Source organism: Mauremys mutica, chromosome 11, assembly GCF_020497125.1.
Source record: "Mauremys mutica isolate MM-2020 ecotype Southern chromosome 11, ASM2049712v1, whole genome shotgun sequence".
NCBI classification, from domain to species: Eukaryota; Metazoa; Chordata; order Testudines; family Geoemydidae; genus Mauremys; species Mauremys mutica.
Window position 1 is genome coordinate 1,075,192 of NC_059082.1, and position 24,962 is coordinate 1,100,153.

Sequence of the window (24,962 nt, forward strand, 5' to 3'; positions counted from 1 at the left end):
CCTGCAGCAGAGATGTGGGGGTGCTGGGGCAGAGCGCTGCAGGAGAGATGGAGGGCGCTATGAGAGGGGGCAGGGTGTTGCGAGCAAGGGGAAACACCATGAAGGTGGCCTATGGGGAAGGGGACCCAGGCGTCACTGTGCACAGCTGGGCTCGGTGTGCAAGTGCAGGTGCAGGCAAAGAGCATACAAAATATTAGGTGCCATTGTACAAACGAACAAGGCAGCCTCACTTGGATCCTGTGCCAGCAGGGGTCACCCCACCCCCGTCAGCAGGGAGCTGGCAGGACTAGAGGGGCTCCCAGAAGTGTCACAGGAACAGTTAGGAGCCTGGAGAAACTCTCCTGTGAAGACAGATTCTTGCCCTAGGGAGGAGACCGATAAAAGGGGAGGTGATAAAAGTCTATAAAGTAGGGACTGGTTTAGGGCAGGGAGATCGAGAGCATCTGGTCACAAAATGGGTGACTTGGTGACATTGCAGGGTGGGCAGTTCAAAGCCAATCAAAGGAAACACTTTTCACACAACCGCTGATCAGAATATCCCATTATCATTAACAAGTATTTTGGCAGGGAAATTAAACCTTGTGCTTCATAGTTTAAAACAACCTTTAATGACCAGGGATTAGACTATAACCTAGATAGGGCAGATTACCCTACATCTGCCTCCTGGGGGGTTCTTCACCTTCTCAAGCATCTGGTACTAGTCACTCTTGGAAACAGGATCCTGGACTAGCTGGATTGTGGGTCTGAGCCAGTCTGATATTTGTCAGTCCCTGTGAACTCACTGAGTGGCTGTTGCTATGTGCTCACTCAGCCCCTCGTCCCAGGAGGGAATGAAAGGGTTTAGTAGAACAAGCAACTGCTTTGTTTTGATCCTCATATGCTGCTTCCTGCAGCTAGGCACTGCTGAGAGCCCTGAACAACATATAGGCCAGCAGGTTCCTTTGCTAAGGTCTGTGGAGGGCAGCCCTGCCAGCAGCAGCCTGTGGGGTCTAGGCCCATGAGGGAGGAATCAGACAGCACCTCCCAGAGCCAGGGCTAGTCCGCATCTGCTGCAATGCTGCAGGGGTCACAGGCAGAAGGACAGACTGATGGGGAATTGTAAAACTGTATAAAACTTTACTAAGACAGATACAAAAGAACAAACTCTTGCAGCCCTGAAGGAAACAAGCCCTGCCCTCCTGTTGCAGTGCTGATCAGTAGGTGTGGGGGAGAGGCTGCAGTTACAGGCTGGGGATCCCAGCTACAGGACAAAGTCAGCTGGAGAGGATGGTGCCGAATACTATTAACAAAATCACTTGCGCAGCATTGTTGGAAAACAGCTCTGTCCAATGGAGACGTGACTCTAGAGCGCTCACTAAATGGTGTCTGAAGTGCTCAGCCCTCACTGAGAGGGCTCCTCATCTGCAGCAGACACCGGCGTCCTCATCACTAGACGCCAGTCACCACAGCAGGCCTGGGGTCACTGTCTCCCTTGTCTCCCCCTCATCTGCCTGGCCCCTTGGAGGTTTTTCTCCCTTCCATGCAGAAGAAAGCAAGTCTTTTGGCACAGCCATCACCTTTGGCTGCAGGATTCCCAAGGCCGTTGGTCCCTTTCTTCCCCAGAGACTGTTTGGCCAAGGTTCAGGTCCATTTCCTGTGGGAGAAGCAAGCAATCGCTGATGAGAGAAGGTCTGGGTTTGCTTGGGGGACACAAACAGAGCAGATTGGAGAAGCCAGAGAGCTGGGGAGCAAAGGATCAATATGCTTCTCCCCCTCCACAGCTCAGGTGAACCGGGCTGGGGAGAGAGGAAACTACAGAGCAAAAACAGGTTCCAGCAGCTAAGCCTATGGCCCTCTGCAAGCTTACTGGTGCAGCCCAGTGGGCGTTGCAGGCAGAGGGGATGCTGGGATACTGTTCATACCTGAGTGCAGACAAATTGTGGTGGAGAATGCTCCCGTGTGGCTTGTAGTGGGAGCAAAGGGCAGGGGACCCACCAGTTACCCAAACCTGGGGCACTCTCACAAAATCTATTTGCTCAGCCCTAGTTTCTGAACATTTGCCAGACCCTTTGGCAAAGCCCCCATCCAGCTTCACGGGAAACCCCAAGAGATGGAAACCTTCTTCTTTCAAATGGTAAATAAGGGTTAAAGTGAGACATTCTGGGTGAGGACAGAATTCTATCCCAGCTCCTGAGGGCAGGGCCCATGGGCAACGGTGAGCGGCGATTCACCTCTCGTTTCATATCGATTTAGTGGTAGCCTCACTCCCGCAGGTTGCATGGTGACCCCAGGTTAGCTTCCTTTGTACAGTCAGATATGAACAAGCAAAACTGGGTTTAGACATGTGGCTTGACCTCCCACTCATCAGCCAATCAATTCCCATGGGCAGTCCCTTCCACTGCAAGCTGCCCCGAGACGCAGCTCTGGCAGCTGTAGGGCAGCAGCATCACGGGAGCGTGGATTACCATTATTTACCAGTGCCTAGAGGCCAGCCCCCTGTGGTGCTGGGCATCGCACACACAGTGACAGCCCCCACCCCAAAGAGTTTACAATCTAGGAAGGCCAAGTTATAGCCCATTTGGGAAGAGCTCGGTAAAGGAGTCTGTGGAGTTGCTCCTGCATGGCAGCAGGGATGGTCCAAGGTGACAGAGGGGTAAGGAGCTTTTCTCTGCTGAATCAGGAATGGGAAGAGCTCTCAGCAGATTTACAGCATTGCTCACTGCAGGTAATGCAACCCATGGAGAACGAAGCAAGGGCCTGGAGAGGTGGCTCCAGTGGGCGAAAATACCAGCTGATCATTTAGATTTCACTCCCGATGGTCTCCAGCCTTTGACAGTGTTTATACAGGGCTGGCCTAAGCTGCCGTGGCTCTGAAATGCAGCCATCCCTGGGGTGGGACAAACCTGCTGTTAACAGAACACACTACTCCACAAGAGGAGTTTGTCAGGAAGGGTGGGGAGGTGAAGAATAATGTACTCTAGCTGGAATCAGGCCAGGAAAGCAGGGCAAACCTCCTCCTCTGGGGACACCAGCTCCTCAGTGAGCACCAGTGGTGAGGAGCTCACTGGAAGCCAGCTGCAGGCAGGGCCGTTACCTGTGGTGGTTGAAGTTGAGAATGGACATGGCATTGGCGCGGTGTGAGGTGTCTGAGCGCTGGATGATGGGAGCAGAGGCAGAGTTGATGGCTAGCTCATGGACTGCAGCACGGTTGAGGGAGTCTGTCACTGAGGGGAAGGTATAGTCACTATACGTGTGATTTGGAGCCTTGCGAGCATGAGCCAGGTAGCTCAGAGAGTCGGCGTAACCACTGGCCACGTGGAGGGGCTGCCTGAGGGCATGGGCATCTGAAACGAGAGCACAGGAGGGATACAACGCAGGGCTGGAGCATCCCAGGAGGAACCCCAAAGGTGCCCCTTGGTGACTGGCTGGAAGCTGGGGCAGTGCTCCAAAGAGAGGGGATAAATACCCTGCCCCTCAACTCCCCTCTTCTGCCAGAAGCCCTGACCGCAGCAGGGCGCAGGAAGGGCAGTGTGGCTCTGGGGAGGGGACAGTGAGAGAACTAGAGTTACTGCAGGTGACAGTGTCTGTGCAACCCCCTCCAACGGCGCAGGACCCCCGGTAGTGGCACTCCTTCGGGAGGCTGGGTGGGAATACACAGGGTTATTGACTGACACCCTGGAGCCATGTCACTCACTGGGACCCCCTACGATACTCTTGGGCCATAGCTGTCTAAAGGGACATTATGGCACCCCCAGTCCACTCCCATTTCTACAACTGCTCTCCTCAGACATTATTGTGGCCACTGCCTGCTGCTGCCCCACCTCCCAAGCACTATTGAACTTACACCCTGCTCACTTTGCCTTAGCTCCAGCACGCCCAATGCAGCAGCCATTCCCATGTGCAGGTGCAGGGGAGGAGAACACATCTCCCCAGGGACAGAGCTCTCCACCGGCTTCCAGTCCTTAGAGTCCAGCACAGACTCACCCTCTACAGGTCTCTGAGGGTCTTCATTGATTCTGAGCTTGATTTCCCTGCCTACTCCCTGAATATGAGACTAGAGACTAATAGTGCCCCAGGGCTCTGAGAGTCTCCGGGCTGAAAATTAGACTAACTGAGTAAGATGGAACACTTCTACCATGTCACCAGCTGTGCCAGAGGAGAATGCACTGGGAATCCAGTCAGGTGAGGGAAGGTCGCCTGCTAACCAAACCATACCAATGCGGGGAACAGGAGAGCCATAGACGGCTGGAAGGCAACTCAGAGCTGGGTTATGTCTCCCAAAAGAGAGGATGCTTTAGAACTCACACCAGCAGTATGCCAGGCCCCGACTCTGTACTCACGGCTTTCGACCTTGTTTCTGGCGCTGGAGAATCTCCGGCCTCCCACCTTCAGTATCTGTGCCACAGCACAGGGCTCGTTGACCATCGGTGTCCCCAGAGTGTGGCTTCCTAACCAGCTCATGTTCTTCTGCGGCTGCAGGCCATGCTGTGGCTTATACTGTGCACGGTAGGGGATGCTCTGGCCCATGCCTGACAGGGTACCCAGGAGGGTAGGAATGAAGCCCTGGTTGCCCAGCATCCGGGCCCTGGCCACAGGCTGCTGCATGATCTGCTGTCCTAACTCCCGGACTGTGCCTCCCAGGAGCGAGAGGGGGACGAGGGTCATTAAACTCTGTGTGTCCCGGTTCCCAAACACGTCCTGAAGGAATCGCGGCTGGAAGAAAAGAAGAGCAGCGACTTATGTTTTAATTCCTGTGGGGCATGATTAGGGAGCGGAGAAGGGCTGTCCTCCTCATAGACTTGGTCAGAACAGAAGGGATCATCCTGCCACCTGCACATCACAGGCCACAGAACCTCCCCCGCCCACTCCTGTAACAGATCCTGAACCTCTGGCAGAGTCACTGAATTCCTCAAATCATGAGTTCAAGTCACAGAGAATCCACCACTTCTACTAGTTTAAAACTGCAAGTGATCCATGCCCCATGCTGCAGAGGAAGGTGAAAAACCTCCAAGGACTCTGCCAATCTGACCGGGGGGGAATTTCTTCCTAACTCCCCTATTTAACCTATTACTGTTACACCCCTGAGAATCCTCCCTGTGTTTTCATCCTATTTACACCTCACACTCGCAGGTAGGGATTCTGAGGCCAGAAGGGACCAATGCGATTCTCTGACCTCCTGTACAACACCGACCAGAGAATTGTACCCAGCGATTGTTGCCTGCAGCCCATCACTTCTGGCTCAGCTAGAGTGGCTGTGTTACACAGTCACACCCACCCTGGATTTCAAGACACCAAAAGATGGAGAATCCACCATGTCCCTTGGTAATTTGCTCCAATGGTTAATCAGCCTGACTATCAAAAAAATTATCTTATTTCTAACCTGAATTTGCCTCACTTCAGCTTCCAGCCACTACAACTTGTTCTGCATTAGTCTGCAAGATTACAAGGCTCTTTACTCAGAAATCTTTGTTCCACGTAGGTACTTCAAGACAGTGATCACCCTTCGATTGGTTACGCTAAATGGATTGCGCTTCTTTGGTCTCTCACCGTAAGGCAAGTTTTCCAGACCTCAAACCACTCTTGTTGCTCTTTTCTGAACCCTTTCTAATGTATCACCCTCCTTTCTGATGTGTGTCCAGCAAAGGACTGGACAGGATGCGCCTGTCAATGCCAGAGGAGGTGATGCTGAGCCCCGAGAAATTTCTCACTCATCACTGGCACAAGAACAGATGTTAGGTCTCCAGCATGGCAGGTAACAGCCAAGCCTCACAGCCCTATACAGCCACCATGACTAACGGAGACAGTGATTAGCGGACTACTGGCTTCACTCCCTCCTGGATTTTGGACCAAGCATCTCTGCAGCTGCATAGCATGTTGCATGTTTTGGAATTGACTAGGAAGCCACCAGCGGCCCAAGAAAACCCAACAAGCCTCTCATCTCACTCAGATGTTCCCCAGTTCCGGATTCCATTGGAGAATTTGAAGTGCCCGGTGTTCTGCTGCAGCACTGTCTGCTGACACACGGGAGTCCAGGGAGTGCACTGGATATGGCAGCAGCATCTGTACTGCAGCAAAGCTCTGGGCTTGATACTGGGACACTCATCCAGAGTGGGCCAGTAGCTTTGCAGGCAGAAGCCCATACAACAAAAACACTAACCCAGGAACCTATCCTTGCCACAAAGCCTGTTGCCAATTCTGTCCACATATCTATTCAAGGGACACCATCATAGGACCTAATCACATCAGCCACACCATCCGGGGCTCGTTCACCTGCACATCTACCAATGTGATATACGCCATCATGTGCCAGCAATACTCCTCTGCCATGTACATTGGCCAAACCGGACAGTCTCTACGCAAAAGAATAAATGGACACAAATCAGACGTCAAGAATTATAACATTCAAAAACCAGTCGGAGAACACTTCAACCTCCCTGGTCACCCAATTACAGACCTAAAAGTCACAATTCTTCAACAAAAAAAAATTAAAAAACAGACTCCAACGAGAAACTGCAGAACTAGAATTAATTTGCAAACTGGACACCATCAGATTAGGCTTGAATAAAGTCTGGGAGTGGATGGGTAAATACACAAACTAAAAACAATTTCCCCATGCTATTTTTCCCTACTGTTACTCACACCTTCTTGTCAACTGTTGGAAATGGGCCATCCTGATTATCACTACAAAAGGTTTTTTTCTCTTACTGATAATAGCCCACCTTAATTGATTTGTCTCATTAGAGTTGGTATGGCAACCCCCATCTTTTCATGTTCTCTGTGTGTATATATATCTTCCTACTGTATTTTCCACTCCATGCATCTGATGAAGTGGGTTTTAGCCCATGAAAGCTTATGCCCAAATAAATGTGTTAGTCTCTAAGGTGCCATAAGTACTCCTCGTTCTTTCAGCCCCCCGAGTGACCTGCTTTATGCTGAGAACAGGGCCTTACTAATTATCCTTAGCACAGTGCCCGTTTCTAAAGCACTCAAGCTACGTGACATGCACTGTGTGTGAAGTTAGTGTACATGCTACAGACTGCTGGGAGGGACCAGCCCCACAGAATGCCAGGAGATCAGGGATGGGCATTTGCCAGGGTGCAATTTTTAGACGAATCTTTGTTGCTCCTTTCAGCCCCACTTTGTCAAAGGGCTCCCTTGACATAGGTCTCCCGGCTGCTAGACAGCTACTCCAGAGTTCACTTTCTTCAGCTAGTAAAACTGTTACTGAAATGGAGAAATAGCCCCCGTATCTAAAGGTGATCTGATCTCTATGGGATGTCTAATGGCCCTGCATTGTAGGTCCACATTCTCTTGCTGCTGCTCGTTGGTATATGAATATTGGCACTCATGGCCATACGTTTTCCCTGACAAAGGCTTGATGTCTGACAGAGACTCTGGCTTCCCCAAACTTGTTTTTTTCCCTACAGATTAAAGTATTTTTTTTCACTGCAGGAGGAAGGGGCATTCAAGGCATTTCCAGTGCCTACAGGAGCTCATGTGGGCAGTAACACTAGCCATCCTGCGGACTGTGAATGGAACCCTCTCCCCACATCCTGCACTTGATCACTGGAAATATACCACAAGTGCAGTTCAAATCTGACGAGTGACTATATGGGCTAGTCTACACGACACAGGCTCTGCCCATGCAGCCATGCCCGCAGAGCGTATGTCAACAGGAGGAATTTTTTGGCCCCTGTAGAAAGGCCACCTCCCCAGATGACGCTAGCTAAGCCAGCAGAGTGCTCATCTGTGGGCACAGCTGTGTCTACACTGGGGTTCTGCCAGCAGAGCCTGTGCGTTGTGTGTGTCTTCACATCCCTCACCAACACAGCTGTGCTGACAAAACTGTAGTGTAGAGCTGGCCGAGAACAACAGCCCCTTCTTCTCCAGCAGAGCAGCTCCTCTTCTTCACAAGGCTTTCACTCCTGTTAGCTACCTCAAGTGAAGAACACACCTGTGTTCCCTAGTGAAGACAAGGGCACTGAGACCAGATGTTCCAGTATGCACAGCTCAGCCTCAAGCCAGGACAGCAGGCTGTACTGCACATTGGGACTTGTGGGGTCCAGAGGCAGCACTTCCATATTAAGAGAGCAGGCTCCTCTGTTCTGTTCCATGGGATGCTGATAAGATGAGACCCCTCAGGTCAGGTGCCTGGACCCTCCTCTGGACTCTTGAGGTGTCCCTGAGGAATCACTTTTTGACCCTTTTGAACACACCCAGCCAGAGGAACTTCTCCAGGCCAGCGGTGCCCAGTGTCCTCGGCTCCTCCTGCTCCTGTCTGCGCAGGATCACCAAGAACACCACCTACTGCACTAGCCCTGGGAGGTGCCTCTGAGCAGCCCACCTTTACCTGGCTCTCGGAGATATTGATGTGGGGCCTGTGGACATCCACAGGCCTGGGCTCAGTTGTGTGGAGCAGCCGAGAGAGCTGATCCACGATGCCCAGACCCCGTATGAGGTTTTCGCGCTGCAGAAGAGCCTTGATCCTCTCTACTTCCTCATCTTCCACTATCTCCTGGGGCCGCATGGAGTCAAACACCATCTGCTGCATCTTAGGACAGAAATACACCTCGAATTACAGCATGGTCTGGGGGGCTGGGCCACAGACTAACAGAGGGAGGAGAGTGACTGTGGCCACAAACTATGCTGGGGTCAGGAACAGGGCCTGGGCCACAAGTTCCAGTGTGGAGCAGGAAGAAGACCCCGGCCACAGACTCCAGGCGGGGGTAAGAGGGGTGGGGGGCCATAGACTTCCATGGGCTGGCTGTTCCCAGCACTCCCAGCACAGGTCAGCAGCAATACAAACTCCATGAAGACAAGCTCAGTCCTTGGCTGGGGTGGGAGACGTCAGTGCCCCCAGCTCTCCTCCTGGTGCCAGGTGGCTCCATCTGACCCGCCCCATGGAGCTGCATGCTGGATGGAGCAGTGGTACCTTCCTGTCGCAGGTCCTGGCGCTGTTGTAGGTGAGGCGAGTGGGAGGAGCCTTGGCCTTGCTGCGGATGCGGGATTTCTCCCCAGCTGACTCTCCCTGCAGGTTCTCCTTTCGCTCCTTTTTCTTCTTCCCAGTAGAAGCCTCTCGTTGCTCTTGCTTCAAGCGAATTTCCTCCAGCTGCTGCCTGGCAAGAACCAACAATCTTGGTCACTGCCGCTCAGTGTGAGATCTTGTGCCAAGCTGTGCTGACCCCAATGGAGGGGACATACAGCACAGCCAAGGGTTGCTATCAGGAGCAGAGTCCAGGATGGCGAATGTGCTGGGAAATGGCCCCAGGCCTTTAAAAGCTGTTACCACCCCCGTAAGGAAACGCCCTTTGCACCAGGTTGTGCCACCTAGATGGGGTGGAGACAGGCCTACTCAGATGCAGCAGGACGCATGCTATAAACCACTTCCAGAATCCATAAACAATGGACTCTGGCAAGTCTCCCTCTCAGATCCAGAGGCAGGGCAGAGAGGTTATGTGGAGGACGCAGTGCCTTCCCCATCCCCTGGCAATGGAGCCAGGGCTCCTCTCCTAGGCTCTCCCCCACCCACACCCCATGCTTTAGGCAGCAGCAGGCGTTCCCAGCAGAGAGACCAGCGGTGAACACTCTCTGCCCCATGGTATCCAATAAGGAGGGCTTTTCCACAGGAGCAATGTACCTGGCACACTCCTCTCTTGCCTTGGAAGCCACCGTCTCCTGGAAGAGGGAGCCACTGTGCTTGAAGAATGGCTCATACTTGTCTGTCTCGCGCGTGGGGTAAATGCGCCGGTACCCTCCCAGGTGCGTGTTCTCATACTTCTCCGCTTGGGCCAGCCAGGCCGCCTGGCTGCTCTCTAACTGCTCACGTCTGCCATCAGAAAACAAAGATGAAAGCAGGAGGAGCCATGGAGACACATCCCTAGAGACTGTTGTACAGGCAGCAGGGTGGGACAAGTTCCAGACGCTGCCCTGTCCAGGAGTCTAGCCGGCCTTTCTCCCCTTCCCCTCCCCATCTGGGAACCCTGGCGTGCATTCACTGCACCAAGCCAATGCACCTCCCGGTCCAGCTGGGCAGTACAGGCAAAGCAGGGAGGCTCAGAGCTCCTCTCACTGTCCCCACCCTTCTCAGCCAAGAGTACCAGTTCACAAGAGCTCAGGTGTCTCAGCTGGGCCTGCCACCTTTCATCCAGCTCTGAGCACTCCAGCCTGGGAGAGGGGGCAGCCCAGCCCCACACAGCGGGGCTGGAGCAGTTTTTATAGTGGGGGGGCTGAGAGCCCTTGAACCTAACTGTAACCCCTGGATATGATGGAAACCACTTCAACCCAGGGGTGCGGCAGCTCCCCCAGCACCCTAGTTCGAGCATCTCTGGACCCAGGGGCAGCAGAGCACAGTACGGGTCCAAGCTTTAGTTACCTGATGTAATTAATTGAAACTGGTGTGTGGGAGGGAGCTCCTGCCCACCCTGCCTCAATAGGCGGCCAATCCAAACCCAAACAGTTGTGCATTGGCTTTAGCTGTGAGTAGACACGTCTGCACGAGTGGGCAGGGAAGCAACGCTGCTTTGTGGAGAAGTAGGGTTGTCAACCCTCCAGGATTGACTGGGAGTCTCCCGGAATCGGCATCGATCTCCCAGAGACTATTGAAAGCAATCCGGGAGATTTTAATAGGATATTTTAAGAAAATGACATTACATCATGTTGGGGGGAGGGATATCTCCCTGAATAGCTTCAGTCAGAGTTGGCAACCCTATGGAGAAGTTGGAGTCTCAAAGCGTTTGTGGGAAAAAGGCCACGTGTCACCAGGTACGGTGCCCCAGGATGGCCAGGGAGAGCCTTGTGACCAAAGCAGGCGCAACCGAATGGGAGAGGTAGTAAGCAGCCTAGGACGGGGCTGAGTCCAGAGTCCCAGGAATCAGACACGTCCCAGAGGCTGGGAGCCTCAATCATGGGTCTCCTGTGGGATGATGAAAGTCTGGGCCCACTCCCCTTGTTACAGGTGACAATGTTCTCAACAGTGCCACAACCTCAGAGGGATTTCAAACGGCCACAAAGCAGCCTTTGGCCTCTCATGCTTGTTCCTCTGTTCCCTTCTCCCCAAAGGCCTGCAGCACTCCTCCTTGGGGGGAGCAGTACCTGGCTTCACGAGGTGGCTGGTGGGCCTGGAAGAGTCGCTCCTTCACCCGTCGCTTGTCCTCTTCCAGCACCTTCCTCTTGTCACAGGCTCGCAGGTTTATCAGCTTGATGGCGTCACAGAGCAAAGCGTCCTTCACCTCTCGGTCCAAGCGCGAGTCCGTGGTGAAACTGGGCGAGTGATTCACCTGCCAAGACAAGTGGCACATGTGCAGCTCTACAAATCTGCTGCAGGCAGCCAGATTGCTGGCCTCAGACCCTTCACCACCTCTCAGGCAGCCCCTTGTCCTACAGCTGCATTCTTTCCTACCATGGGAATAGCAGTAAGCATTGGCTGTTGCTGCTTTCCTGGCACAAAGTGCCATCTAAAGATCAGCCACTGGCCTCTCACTGACCACCAAGGACACTGAGGAGGGCACATGCAGGTCTGACTGGTGCTGCACAGAGCCACGCAGCCCTGTGACTCAGGGGAGTCCCCATTATTACCCCAGGAACTTGGGCAAGACATTTCCTTGTGCACTGGAGATTACTTGGCTATTTGCCTCCAGAGCTCCTCACTGGATGGAGTGCTGCAGAGATTGCAGGTGGCAGCATCAATCAAACTAAAACTGTCTGCAACTTGCCCCAGGCCTTAGTTCTACTTCTCTCCTTGGCCGATGAAAGCCCCCAACCATCTGCTGTGCAGAGGGGAGAGTTCCAGGCCACCGGAGGGGTTTTCACTCACCTCCAGCAGCCAGGGTTTCAGCTTTCTGTCTAGCAGGATGTCAAAGCCCAGAATCTCAAAGCAGGCACAGCCAGTGATGTGGTTGGGGAAGCAGGTGCGGTAGTTGTGCTTCAGAACAGGGTGGGCTGAGATAAGGGCCTTTATAATGATGTCCTCAATGTCTTCCCAGAGTTCTGTTGTGTTGTAGCTGTTGTCCATCATCCAGGCATTCAAGGCAGACAGTTTCCTGTTTGGGGAACAAGGCGGTGATCAGAGCTGTCCAAGTCAAAGTGCTTCTGCAGCAGTAGCAAGCAATGTCACCACACTGGCTCCATGGGTCAGAAAGGCGTGGGGAACTCAGGGGACTGAGCCCCAGTGCTGCTTCTTACAAAGCCAGCCAGCCCCAGAGGCACCCCAGATACAGGAGCCCCTGAGGGGGCAGTTCTGTGCTCAGAATTAACAAGCAAAGAGACAGTTGGCCCAGGAGCCCAAGACACTGACGCGGGTGACCTCCACCTAAGTGACCTTAAAAGAGAACGTTCACACGGGGTGAGCCGCTACAGCATGCTGCCCCAATGAAGGAAGCATGCCAGCCCCATCAATAGGGCCTCCCAGCAGGAGGTGAACGAGGGCCTCTGGTGGTATAGGCAGGATGGTACCTCTTACTGCCCATCATGTCGTCTCGGATGAAGTTTTCATTATGTTTGTTGATAGCATAGTTGGTCAGGTGCATGCAGATATCATCCTGAGAGAGGGACAGCAAGAGACCTTCACACTCAATCTCCGAGTGCCAGTGAGAGACAAGAGGCCCCAGATGCCCAGCAATGCTTAGCCTTCTATCCAGCAACTGCTGCTCACCTCTGCCCCAGCACCACCACCTCCTCCCCTCCCCAAAGCCATTCCTTCACCCCAGGCCTAAATTCTTCGCCCCTCCACTCTGAGATGCCTGATTTCAGGTCAGCATCAAAACTGCACAAACCTATGAACAGGTGGTCAGAGCTCGCTGTGGCTGAAATCTGCTCGGTGCAGCAGCAGCCAACTGGTCCTGGACGCATCTCTCAGATTGTCCACCCCAGCACAAATTAGAGCTGCATGGGGACTGGTGTCATCTAAGCCACTGGCAATGGCTTCTGAGGAACCATCTGCCAAAATCAGTACTTGGTCCTGCTAGTGAAGGCAGGGGGCTGGACTCAATGACCCTTCAGGGTCCCTTCCAGTTCTAGGAGATAGGTATATCTCCATTTATTATTTCTCCCTTTCCCTTCCCATCTCCCCATTCTCCATTTGGCCTCCTGTCATCTCTGGATGCTGCCAGGGGGATAATCACCCTGCTCCCTGTTCTGCCCCTGAAGCCTGGGCAAAGCAGGGAGCAGAGCAGACTGAAGGGAATGGGGGCTGTGCACCTGGGGGATCCTGGAGCTCCTGAAATAACCGTCCTGACGTGGAGCAAAAGGAATGGGGGAAAGGCAGAACAGAGCAGGAAGCAGAGGAGGGAGAAGAAGAGAACGAGGCCCTGACTTCCCAGTGGTCTGCATGCCCTTAGGACGAGTGTGTGTTAAGCCTATTGACGCTACGCCAGTTGCTTGGAAACGTCCCTTCTTTACCAGGTTGCTGCTGCTGGGCTCGATGTACCTCATGGTGGCAAACCGGGCCAGCCCTTCCTCATAGACAAAAATCTTCAGAGGGTCACAGGATGTGACCAGGACGTAGATACGCAGGTCAAATTTGAAGCCATCAATAAGGAAGGGCTGTGAGAGAAAAGGGAGGAGTGCCCGTGAGATACAATAGCATTGCTAGCTGCATTGTTGACTTCATGGCTCAAGCTCTGCATTCCCAGCTGCTCAGCTGGGAAGGAGAAGTGCTGAGGGCAGACTGGCAATGGCTCTGCTGGGAGGTGGCAACCTCGATGCTGCTGGCTGAGCTTTCACAGTGGAAGGCTGGCAGGAGTGGGGCACAGGACACTGGAAGGACATGGGAGGCCAGAAGCTCACACCTTTTTTCCAGGACAGTGGGAGCCCCGTTACCTTAGATATGTACTGCTGGCAGATCAGGTGCTCCCCGTGTTTAATCTCCTTTGGGTTGCGGGTTATGAAGATGCCCCTCCCTTGGCAGCCACTGTCTGGCTTGCAGATGTACGTCTTGTTTTTCCTCATGCGCCCGTAGGCCTGGAAATCCCCATAGCTATGTAATGAAGAAGTAGTGACTGTTAGAACTGCAGGGTTCATGGCTGTTTGGAGCAGTGCATGCTGAGCCATGCAGGGCTCAGCACTGGTGGGGCAGCCAGAAGAGCAGTCCTGCACCACACTGAACATTATTTATCACTGTCTCATCACAGCCTGGGGGAGAAAGCCCTTATGGCTCTCAGCACCGCTGGGTTAATATCGCCGCCTCTGCCACAGAGAAAGGGTAACAGAACAGCAGCTGCTGCCTAGTCAGGACCCAGCAAGGTTTTAGCTCTACTGCTGTGGCGGGAGCAGGGAGAAAGTAACCAACCCTGGCCACAAAGGAGAATGAAACAATAAACTACAACGGCGGCTTTCCTGCGGGCTCTCCTGAAAACACATTTGCCAAACCGGACAGGGATGGACGTGAGAGGAGGACAGAGGCCCAGGCCAGGGTGCTCTGACCTGGGGCATAGCCAGGACAGGGATGGACGTGACAGGAGGCTGGAGGCCCAGGCCAGGGTGCTCTGACCTGGGGCATAGCCAGGACAGGGATGGACGAGAGAGGAGGACGGAGGCCCAGGCCAGGGTGCTCTGACCTAGGGCATAGACAGGACAGGGATGGACGAGAGAGGACGGAGGCCCAGGCCAGGGTGCTCTGACCTAGGGCATAGACAGGACAGGGATGGACGTGAGAGGAGGACAGAGGCCCAGGCCAGGGTGCTCTGACCTGGGGCATAGACAGGACAGGGATGGACGTGAGAGGAGGACGGAGGCCCAGACCAGGGTGCTCTGACCTGGGGCATAGACAGGACAGGGATGGACGTGAGAGGAGGACAGAGGCCCAGGCCTGGGTGCTGTGACCTGGGGCATAGCCAGGACAGGGATGGACGTGAGAGGAGGACGGAGGCCCAGGCCAGGGTGCTCTGACCTGGGGCATAGACAGGACAGGGATGGACGAGAGAGGAGGACGGAGGCCCAGGCCAGGGTGCTCTGACCTGGGGCATAGACAGGACAGGGATGGACGTGAGAGGAGGACAGAGGCCCAGGCCTGGGTGCTGTGACCTGGGGCATAGACAGGACAGGGATGGACGAGAGAGGACGGAGGCCCAGGCCAGGGTGCTCTGACCTAGGGCATAGACAGGACAGGGATGGACGAGAGAGGACGGAGGCCCAGGCCTGGGTGCTCTGACCTGGGGCATAGTCAGGACAGGGATGGACATTAGAGGAGGCCGGAGGCCCAGGCCAGGGTGCTCTGACCTGGGGCATAGTCAGGACAGGGATGGACATTAGAGGAGGCCGGAGGCCCAGGCCAGGGTGCTCTGACCTGGGGCATAGTCAGGACAGGGATGGACATTAGAGGAGGCCAGAGGCCCAGGCCAGGGTGCTCTGACCTGGGGCATAGCCAGGACAGGGATGGACATGAGAGGAGGCCAGAGATGGCCTAATCTCCAACAGTGCCGCATACTGATTGGTTCCAATGCCAGCTGCTGGGTGCCTCAATTTTGAAAGTCAGGCCACTTATTTAGATGCCTAAATATGAAGCTAGGATGTGCTTCAGGCCCCAGTTTGAACACCCTGTCCACAGGTTATTGATCCCTCTGCCTGTGAACTGACGCCTCACCACACGCTGCTGTGATCCCTTCTAGCCCTCTTCTGGATTGTGTGCTGAAAGCCTCCCGCTCCAGCAATGGGCAAAGCCAGGGGTGCTTGTGTGCTGGGAGGCAGCCAGCTGAGTCCACGGCACCACGACAGACACATGGCCAGCAATGAGCCTTGCGCTCCACCCAGGAGCGGCCAGGTCCTGCACACCACCCTGAAGGATCCCTCCAGCTGACCAAGGAGGGGTGCTCATGGACTGTCAGGGGAAATCCCACAGAATCACAGAAGTCAGAGACAAAAACAACCTTTTAGGTTCATCCCTCTGCCCACTGAGGGCCAGGGCAGGATTTCTTTGCAGTCTATTTCCCGAGGCTTAGTCCAATTCAGATTTAAATCCCTCTAGGGATGGGGCTCCTACCCCTTCCCTGAGGAGAACAGTTCCACAACCTAATACAGCGTGATTACAATCCGAGATCTGGGACTCTCTAAATATAGAGCCACATCTTCTTACATCCCACGGAAGGCTACTGAGGCCCAGAGTCAGCAGCGGATCCTCCAGAAAGCACCTTCCCCATGGAAGCTAAGTTCAGTGGTTCCCACTACCCTGACCTCCCTTCCCTGCAGACAGCGTCCACTTGTCCTGCTGCTGGCTGGCAGTGCTGGTCACTCACTCAGCAGGCAGGCACCAGGTGCGGGGGAAGATGCTGTACTCTTTGGGGAAGAGTTTGAGCATACGGTTGAGGTTGCGGGCCAGCAGGTCCTTCCGGCAGATCTCTGTCATCCCCGGGAAATGGTTGATTTTCTGAAACAATGTGCAGCAGAAAGGACAAGTCAGCAAAAGGAGCAGAAGTGATAACCCTTCAGAGCCAATGTGAGTCAGTTCAGGGAAGAACAGGACAGGAAGACAGCTGCTCTGCTAGGTGTGCTTGCTCTGAGCCCCATCAGTATGAGATGTGTTCACACTTCTCTCAAACTTGTGGCTTCCCCTCTCCAAGAACAGCATGATTCACGGAGAGGAGCAGCTGATCAACAAGAACCATGTGCTGAACAAGGGCTCAGCAACAGAGAGGATGGCAGCTCTCCAGCTGTCCTTCAACCTGTGGCTGATGGCTCCACCTCAGGAGTACTAATGGGGCAAAGGCTCGGGGTGCTGCTGGGATCCTGCTCTCCCTGGTACAGACATGGACAGGCTGTGGGGATTGTCCCATAGGTAACAGAAGGGTAGCACCGATGCTGACCTTGGATACTCTACTCTACTGCACCACATGACATCCAACCAACTCCTTCCTGTCTTGTCCTTGCCTGAGCTCCTCCCACTCGCGGCCTGTTCACGGAGGGGTCTTTACCTGAAACCTCTTCATTTCCATGACACGCTCCAGAGAGACCGAGCAGTCAGTCCAGTACACCGTCCACTCCTCATCCTCCCCCACTTCTTTTAGACCACAGTGTCGGGCAGCACGCCGCACTGTAGCAAAGCAAGCACATGGCAAGAGGCATCTCCAAGTGGGGTCGGGAGATGGACCCCAAGAGTTCACACATCTCTCAGCTGAAGTAGATGGGAAGAGGCAGGCAAAGGAAGGAACACCCCAGGACTTCCACCCACACCTCCAAAGGGGAGAAAGACCTGGTTGGACCCTGGGGAAAGCAGCATGAACATACCCCTCCCTTAGCTGAACTGTCCACTGGATCTCACTCCCGGACTAATGAAATATGTCAACCCTGGAAGCGCATTTGTCTGGTGGTCCCAGGAAAGGGGCAGGGGCCTGACTCCAGCTCTTTGGAGGTACCCAGTTCACCTCAGCTTCTTAGAAGGTGCCCATCATCATAGTATCTGGCACCTCCCAGGGGGGAGGCATCCAGTGTCCATCATTCCATCTAGAAACTCTGTGGTCTCTCCACAGCAGATGAGTCTGTAACTTTCAGTACAGCAATTGTGCTCCATAATATGGAACTTGTGTATAATTGGCATTAACCAATACCTGCCAATAGCCACCAGGACAGAGAAGCTGTCATATGTATTCTAACACCACTCCCTCCCACAGAGAGGAGTAAGGTGAGAATCCTAAACCACCTGCCCAAAGTTCATTCCTGGAGGCATTGGCTGGAGGGGAGGGGTCTCCTGCACACATCCAGCCCAGGCGAGTAATATATGCAAATCACTGCCATCCCAGGCTGCTCAGTGTCCTACTGAAAGTGAAAGGAGTGCATAGTTTTCAGTGCACGAGTGTCAACGCTGCAAACACCTGCCTCACAACTGGCACTACCTGAGCCCGTTGCCAATCTCGGTAGAGAACGTGCTATGGAGACTAAACTCCCCTCTCATCCCTAGAGGGGTAGGGCTCTCCAGACCAGGGGTGAGTGAGACGCACTGGCAGGGGCAGAGTGGGTGGGAAGCTCCCAGTGCTGTGACCAGAGCTGCACCCACTAAGTGCAGAGAGAGCTTCAGCCCAAAGTCTGGGCAAGTTGGCACCTTTCACCAGGGCAAAAGTCACCTCCAAAACAGCAATCAATCCATTAAAGCCATTGCACAGCCCAAACCCAGTGCTAACAGCCTTCTCCAGCCAGGTGTGGGGGCTCCACAGCACTTGCCACAGTGAGATATGGTCTGAACAGGAGCCCTGGCTTGCCTTCAACTCACCGCTCTCATACTTGCAGTTGGTCAGGTTGATAGACAGCAGCCTTGAATGGAGAGAGAGGAGAAAGCAATGGCTCAGTGCAGACATGCCCTGGTTACCAGAGTGGGCAGGCTGCAGGGAGCTATTCCTAGCCAGCTTTACTGAAGGCCCCATCCCTTGTCCTCCTAGGCTGGGCTGCCCTTGTGCTGCTATTAGATGGCAGCTCCCAGGCCAGCTAGGATGACAGAACTAAAGAGACATTTTGCAGATTTTGTTTTGTGAATTCTAGATCCCAGAGACATGATGTCATCACAGCCCAAACTTCTCTACTATGTGCATTTGGTTTCCCATACACAGCGACTTGTGCAACCATGGTGACTTAACAAAGTCTATCTGCACAGAAGCACTCAACAAACTTGCTCTGGTCCCAGCACAGGGCAGACAGGCCTGGAGCAAGGAATGGAAGAAGGTGGGTTCCCATTCGGAATTCCACATTAGGGGAATCTGAGTGACTCGAGATTCCTTCTCGGATTTTGAACATCCTCCAAAGACCCTAATAGGTTCCAGGCCCCAAAATTCAGAGCTGCCCATTATTCATTCTACTTTTGTCTGATGTTTTTTGAAGGGTGTTAGATGGTAAGTGGCTGAGACCTGGCACACATGTTCTCCCTGGCCACTACTCACCAAATGCTTGTTTTTCATATGAATAAACAAGCTAACTGAACATTTCTTACAAGGGATAATATCTGTTTCTCCCTTTGCATTTGAGGACAGAAGTTCTAGACTAAATTAGGTAAAAAGTGTTCCCTGATGCCCCCGTGGTAATGCCCAAACTTTGCCCACTTCAGGCTCAGATTTTCAGAACTGCATGTGCAAAAACACATTGGCATAATTCATGCGTACCAATTGTCAGTCAAGCAGGTAACTGGTTAGTTGTTCATACACTTCTGTGTGCACAATTTTTGCAATCTGGCCTTTGATGTGCATAAAATAGAGCAGATTGCAACTGCCCTCATCTTCAGCATAGAGGTGGCAGCCAGAGCCTTGACAGGTCACAACATGCATGCAATGGTCCATCCAGAGCTGACTGGATGCAGATCCATCACACAGGCTTCCCAAAGAAGGAAACAACAATTCCCATCAGCCCCCTCCCACTGCACTTCCCTTTCCCCTAGGCAGGTCCTGAACCAGGATGTGGCCAGGTTCTGTTTTGGGAATGGGAGCTGCACAACAGCAGGAGAGAAGCCCCAGACGCGTGTGGAACGGGCTGAGACTGCCAGACGATACACCTGTGTGCAGGTCTGTATGGTACTCACGGAGGATCTGCAGCTGGGCAGGAACCCAGGGCACCGGAGCCCCAGTAAGAGCCACTAACTGAGCTTGATTTGGAACCCTGCAAGCACCTATTTGACTGGAACAGAGACTGGACTCTAGGGGGCACCCCACCGGCATTACGTTGGGGTCATGAATCAGCATTCATGACGCACTCCCCGTCAGTACCCAGCCCAAGCCAGGGAAGCTAATGATCCAATCAGTGGCCCAAACTGATGACGAATGCTGGTCATGGGCCACCTGAGGCATGTTGTGCATATGCTAAGAAGAAGATAGAAATGTGGGGCTGGAGCCAACCTCAAACAGTCGTCTAGTCCAGCCCCTTGTGCTGAGGCAGGACCAAGTAAACCTAGACCAGCCCTGACAGGTGTTTGTCCAACCTGCTCTTCAAACCCTCCAGTGGTGGAGATTCTACAACCTCCCTTGGAAGCCTGATTTGGAGCTTAACTACCCTTATAGTTAGAAAGTTTTTCCTAATATCTACCATAAATCTCCCTGGCTGCAGATTAAGCCCATTATTTCTTGTCCTATCTCCAGTGAATATGGAGAACAATTGATCGCCATCCTCTTTATAACAGCTCTTAACATAATTGAAGCCTGTGATCAGATCCCACCCCCCACTCACACACACACTCTCTCTCTCTCTTCTTTTCTCAGGACTAAACATACATTGTTTAACCTTTCCCCATAGGTCAGTTTTTCTAAATCTTTTATCACTTTTGTTGCTCTCCTCTGTTGTTGAGTCACTCCAACTTGTCCACTTCTTTCTTAATGTTTGGTGCCCAGAATTGGACACAGTGCTCCAGCTGAGGCCTCAACAGTGCTGAGCAGAGAAGGTGAACTAACATAAACTAACTGCTGCACACAATTACCTCCTGTGTCTTACTGTCATACTGACGAGTCTTGACGCCTGACTGGACAGCCCCAGGGCCCAAACAAGACTCGCTACCAGACACTTTGCATTCTAACGGCCCAAGTCTCTATAGATAGGGTATCTGCACACTTTCCTGCGAGCCCTAGAAACATACCCTTTCACATTAGCCATGTCTCTGAGTGGTTATTGGGACCACCAGGGCTAGTGCCTACAAGGCCCAGATGCTGAAGCATCTACAGTGTTTGCCTCTGAGTTGTGGTACACCTGGCACCCGACTGGAAGCCTAGGGGTGTGGGGCACTGGGCAGCCACAGTAATGACACCTGAAAAGGTAACATTCTCACCATGTCACGTTCCAGCCTGAGATAAGGGGCCTTTGAGTGCCCCTGAAACAGACAGTCAATCAAAACGCAATGGGCAGCTGGCCACACAGCCTCTGCTGGCTCCTCTTTGGGTCTAGTGGGACAGTGAGGTCCGGTAGGCCTAGGCGACAGCCTGAGGAACACAAGAAAGTAGAAGGCAGAGGAGGTCGATCAGGAAACTCACCTGTGTTTTCTCTTTTTCTTTCTTGGCGTGGTCTCTGCTTCACAGTCTTCTGCCATTTGTTCTTTCAGATCGATCAGTGAGACCGTTGCCAGATCACTTTTCCCACCTGAACTGTGTTTACTCTTGTGCCCTAGGCACGTGTCCTCTGTCTCAAAAGCTCCCTCCTGAGGTGTGCCATCCTGCCGCATATCTTTACTTCCTCCACCTAGTCTCTTAATGTGTTCATTTGCAAACTCTTCTTCCTCCTCCTCTTCCTCAGTATCATTCTCTGATTCGCTGCTGTCATTGGAGTTCATCTTCATTCTGTTAGCTGCTCTTACAAGTTGCATATGAAGGAACTAGTCAGTATGTCATGTGCAAGACAACCTGAATTACAGCTTGCACCAGCTTAAACTACCAGCACCAGCTAATATCAGAGTGTCCCAACCCCAGCCAAGGCCCAGTTCTAGCAAGTCCTTTCTCTTTTACCTGTCTGCTCTTTTCTCCTGGCCTACCCTGGTAATGACCCAGGGAGTCAGCCTTGCCTCTCTCTGCCCTGGTTCCCCAGCAAGCCTTCCACCCACATAAGCTGTTCCTTTTCCCTTTCCTTTCCCTCTATGCCAGGTAACAGAGATCACATGAACTCACTAGTGCACACTGAAGATCAGATTAGACTCTTTCAGGAGCTCTACCTGGGGCTATTTCTAGGGAAGACTCACCTGTGTGATTAATCTAATATGCAGCCTCAGGAGACCTTTCTAGCTCCACAATAGAGCTCCTGTACCGCCAAAATACCTAAGAGGCTTGACTGCGTTGTCCCTCTCTGTAGAAACTACTGTATGTAGGCAGCGTATAGGGCAAAAGGTGACCCTTTATACCAGGGTTTCTCAAACAGGGGTCACCCCTTCTGTAGAGAAAGCCCCTGGCGGGCTGGGCCAGTGAGTTTACCTGCCCCATCTGCAGGTCCGGCCAATCACGGCTCCCACTGGCCGTGGATCGCTGCTCCAGGCCAATGGGAGCTGCGGGAAGCAGCACGGGCTGAAGGATCTACTGTCCGCTGCTTCCAGCAGCTCCCATTGGCCCGGAGCAGCGAACTGCGGCCAGTGGGAGCTGCAATTGGCTGGACCTGCGGACGGGGCAGGTAAACATGCCGGCCGGCCCACCAGGGGCTTTCCCTACACAAGCGGCAACCCCTGTTTGAGAAACCCTGCTTTATACCATGTCACTAATTATTTTTATACACCGTTAAATTGCCACACACAAACTGACAGGCTTAGAGTCATGTCATCTAACATTTGGCCCCCATTGCCCTCCCAGTTAACAGTTTTTGGCACAATAGCTTTCCAGTGCAAACATCTGCGCCAGTCACTGTCCATTCTTCTACAGCTTCCACGGCTCCACACTCGCACTCACTCCCTTGGATGGGGGATGTGTCTACCCACACCCACCTGCTCCTTACTTTCCCCTTTTTCAGGAAGTTTCTTAAGATCCCAAGAATACCGCTGAATGCTTAGCCAGATGCACTGTCAGATGGGAATGTGTTATGGTCAGTGAGCTGCTGCTTGGACAAGCCACACATGCAAGTCCCAGCCCCACCCTCCATTCAGGTCCAAGGTCATTGGAATGATTTATGTGGAAATAAATGACCTTTATAATGACCAGCAGTGCCTATGAGGCCAGTCTGGCATGGTGTGATATGGGGCTCTGAGTTCAGGTTATGCTTACACATAAGCATCTTTAACATATCTGGGAGTGTAGTGGTGCACACAAGCCAGCTTACTGCACTGTTCACTGGCAGGTGGTCAGTGGGGATTTAGGACAAGGCTGACTGCTTGCAGCTCCTTATACTTAGAATGCCAACATGTGCTGGCTGACAGGCAGCAATGTCAGTCACGGGCAAGGAAAATCTGCCATTACGATAGCCTGGGCAAGCACAGAGGAAACAATGTAACATGGGGTTATGAGGCCTATGCTGTCACTTGAACACAGTTCGTAGGTACGACAGCAATGGGCACCCTGGAAATATAACAGAAAGACAGACTGGCTTCCCACTGCAGCACCCTGGGGCTATGCAGTTACTTTCCCTGTGATGGGCCAGCAGCCAGTCCTAATGCACCCCAGGCCTCGCTTGTCATACGGAAGGTAACTGCACAGCCCCAGTGTGCTTCCTAGAACTATCTGACGGAGCCACTGGAGGGTGCCCCAGCCTCCCGGGCGAGGCAGATGGGTGTGCCAGGTGTATGGGTAAGGCCTAACATCAGTGACCGGCAGCACCACAGGAGACTGACTGCTAGGACAGCCCAGGAGTGCAGGCTCCAGCTGGGGAGTAGGCTGGGGAAGCAGGACCCCTCCCTGAGATGATCCACCGCACCCAGAAGGGAGATCTAACTCCTGCAGTGCCCTGCCCCCCATCCCCTGCTCCCCCAGGTTGGGGTCCTCCAGGTTGGGGTCCTCCCTCCCGGGGGGCCCTGCTCCCCCAGGATGGGGTCCTCCCTCCCGGGGGGCCCTGCCCCCCATCCCCTGCTCCCCCAGGATGGGGTCCTCCCTCCTGGGGGGGCCTGCCCCACCCCCTGCTCCCCCAGGATAGGGTCCTCCCCACCTCAGGGGGGCCCTGCTCCGCCAGGTTGGGGTCCTCCCTCCCTCCCGGGGGGCCCTGCCCCCCATCCCCTGCTCCCCCAGGATGGGGTCCTCCCTCCCGGGGGGCCCTGTCCCACTCCCTGCTCCCCCAGGATGGGGTCCTCCCTCCCGGGGGGCCCTGCCCCACCCCCTGCTCCCCCACAGGGGGGCCCTGCTCCGCCAGGTTGGGGTCCTCCCTCCCTCCCGGGGGGCCCTGCCCCCCATCCCCTGCTCCCCCAGGATGGGGTCCTCCCTCCCGGGGGGCCCTGCCCCCCACCCCCTGCTCCCCCAGGATAGAGTCCTCCCCACCTCAGGGGGGGCCCTGCTCCGCCAGGTTGGGGTCCTCCCCCCAGGGGGCCCTGCCCAAGGGGAGCTGCTCCGCCCCTGCTCTCTCCTCCCTCCGTCCCCCAAGGGTGGGACCTGCCCAAGGCGTCGTCCCTGTTCGGCCCCGGCGGCTGGGCCCCGCCCGGTTACCAGGCCGCCCTGCCCCGCATCCGGGCGGGGCGAGGGCCCCCTGGGGCAACCGCGCCTCCTCCGGCTCCCACAGGCCCTGACGCTGTCTCCATGGCGACGAAAGACACCACCCGTATTGGGAACCAAGCACTGGGGGCGGGGTCAGAACACAGCCCGCCCCCGCCACGCGACGCCATAGAGACGGCGCCACCGGTCATGTGATCGGTTGGCTGGCCTGGCTCCGATAGGCTCCAGGGGAGGGTGAACTGGCCTTTGATTGGCTGAGGTAAGGGGTCAACGCTTAAGGGCGGAAATAACAACTCCCAGCATGCCTTGCAGCAAGGCAAGGGCTGTTTTCATAATTGAGACAGGTGAATAGTAGTGAGGCTCCCCAAAGATCTGTACTGCGACCAGCGCCGTTCAGCACATTCATAAATAACCTGGGCAAGGGGGTAAACAGTGAGGTGGCAACATTTGCAGGCGATGCAAAATCACTCAGGCTAGTTAAGCCCAATGCAGATTATTTCACAAAACTGGGTGAGGAACAAGAAAACGGCAGATGAAATGCAATGGTGATAAATGCAAAGTAATGCACATTAGAAAACACAATCCCAACTATACAGATAAAATGATGGAGTCTAAATTAGCTGTTACTGCTCTGCAAGGAGAGGCCTGGACTTGACATAATTCATAGCCTTCTTGTGTATGGACTTAGCATAATAACTCAAGAGAGAGAGCTTGGAGTCATTGTGGATAGTTTCCTGACGACATCCACTCAATGTGAAGCAGCCGTCAAAAAAGCGAACAGAGTGTTGGGAATCATTAGGAAAGGCATCTCTCTAACTAAATCCATGGTATGCCCACACTTCAAATAGCATGTGCAGTTCTGGTCACCCCATCTCAAAAAAAGATACATTAGAATTGGAAAAGGTTCAGAGAAGGGCAACAAAAATGACTAGGGGGATGGAACAGCTTCTGTATGAGGAGAGATTGAAAAGACTGCGACTATTTGCC

General features: G+C 53.8%; 1 protein-coding gene across 1 annotated transcript; it reads right to left on the reverse strand.

Moving 5' to 3' along the window:
• Position 1: 1 nt before the first annotated feature.
• Positions 2 to 24,145, reverse strand: LOC123343978 (tubulin polyglutamylase TTLL13-like). The gene is given in 17 exon segments (XM_044979642.1): positions 2 to 1,633; positions 3,074 to 3,323; positions 4,320 to 4,692; positions 8,330 to 8,530; positions 8,912 to 9,095; positions 9,617 to 9,805; positions 11,071 to 11,255; positions 11,792 to 12,017; positions 12,430 to 12,515; positions 13,375 to 13,518; positions 13,795 to 13,951; positions 16,206 to 16,336; positions 16,881 to 16,999; positions 18,173 to 18,213; positions 20,901 to 21,210; positions 23,970 to 24,084; positions 24,086 to 24,145. Coding segments are annotated over 17 exon segments (2,784 nt in total). The 3' UTR covers positions 2 to 1,620.
• Between the last annotated feature and the right edge of the window lie 817 nt (positions 24,146 to 24,962).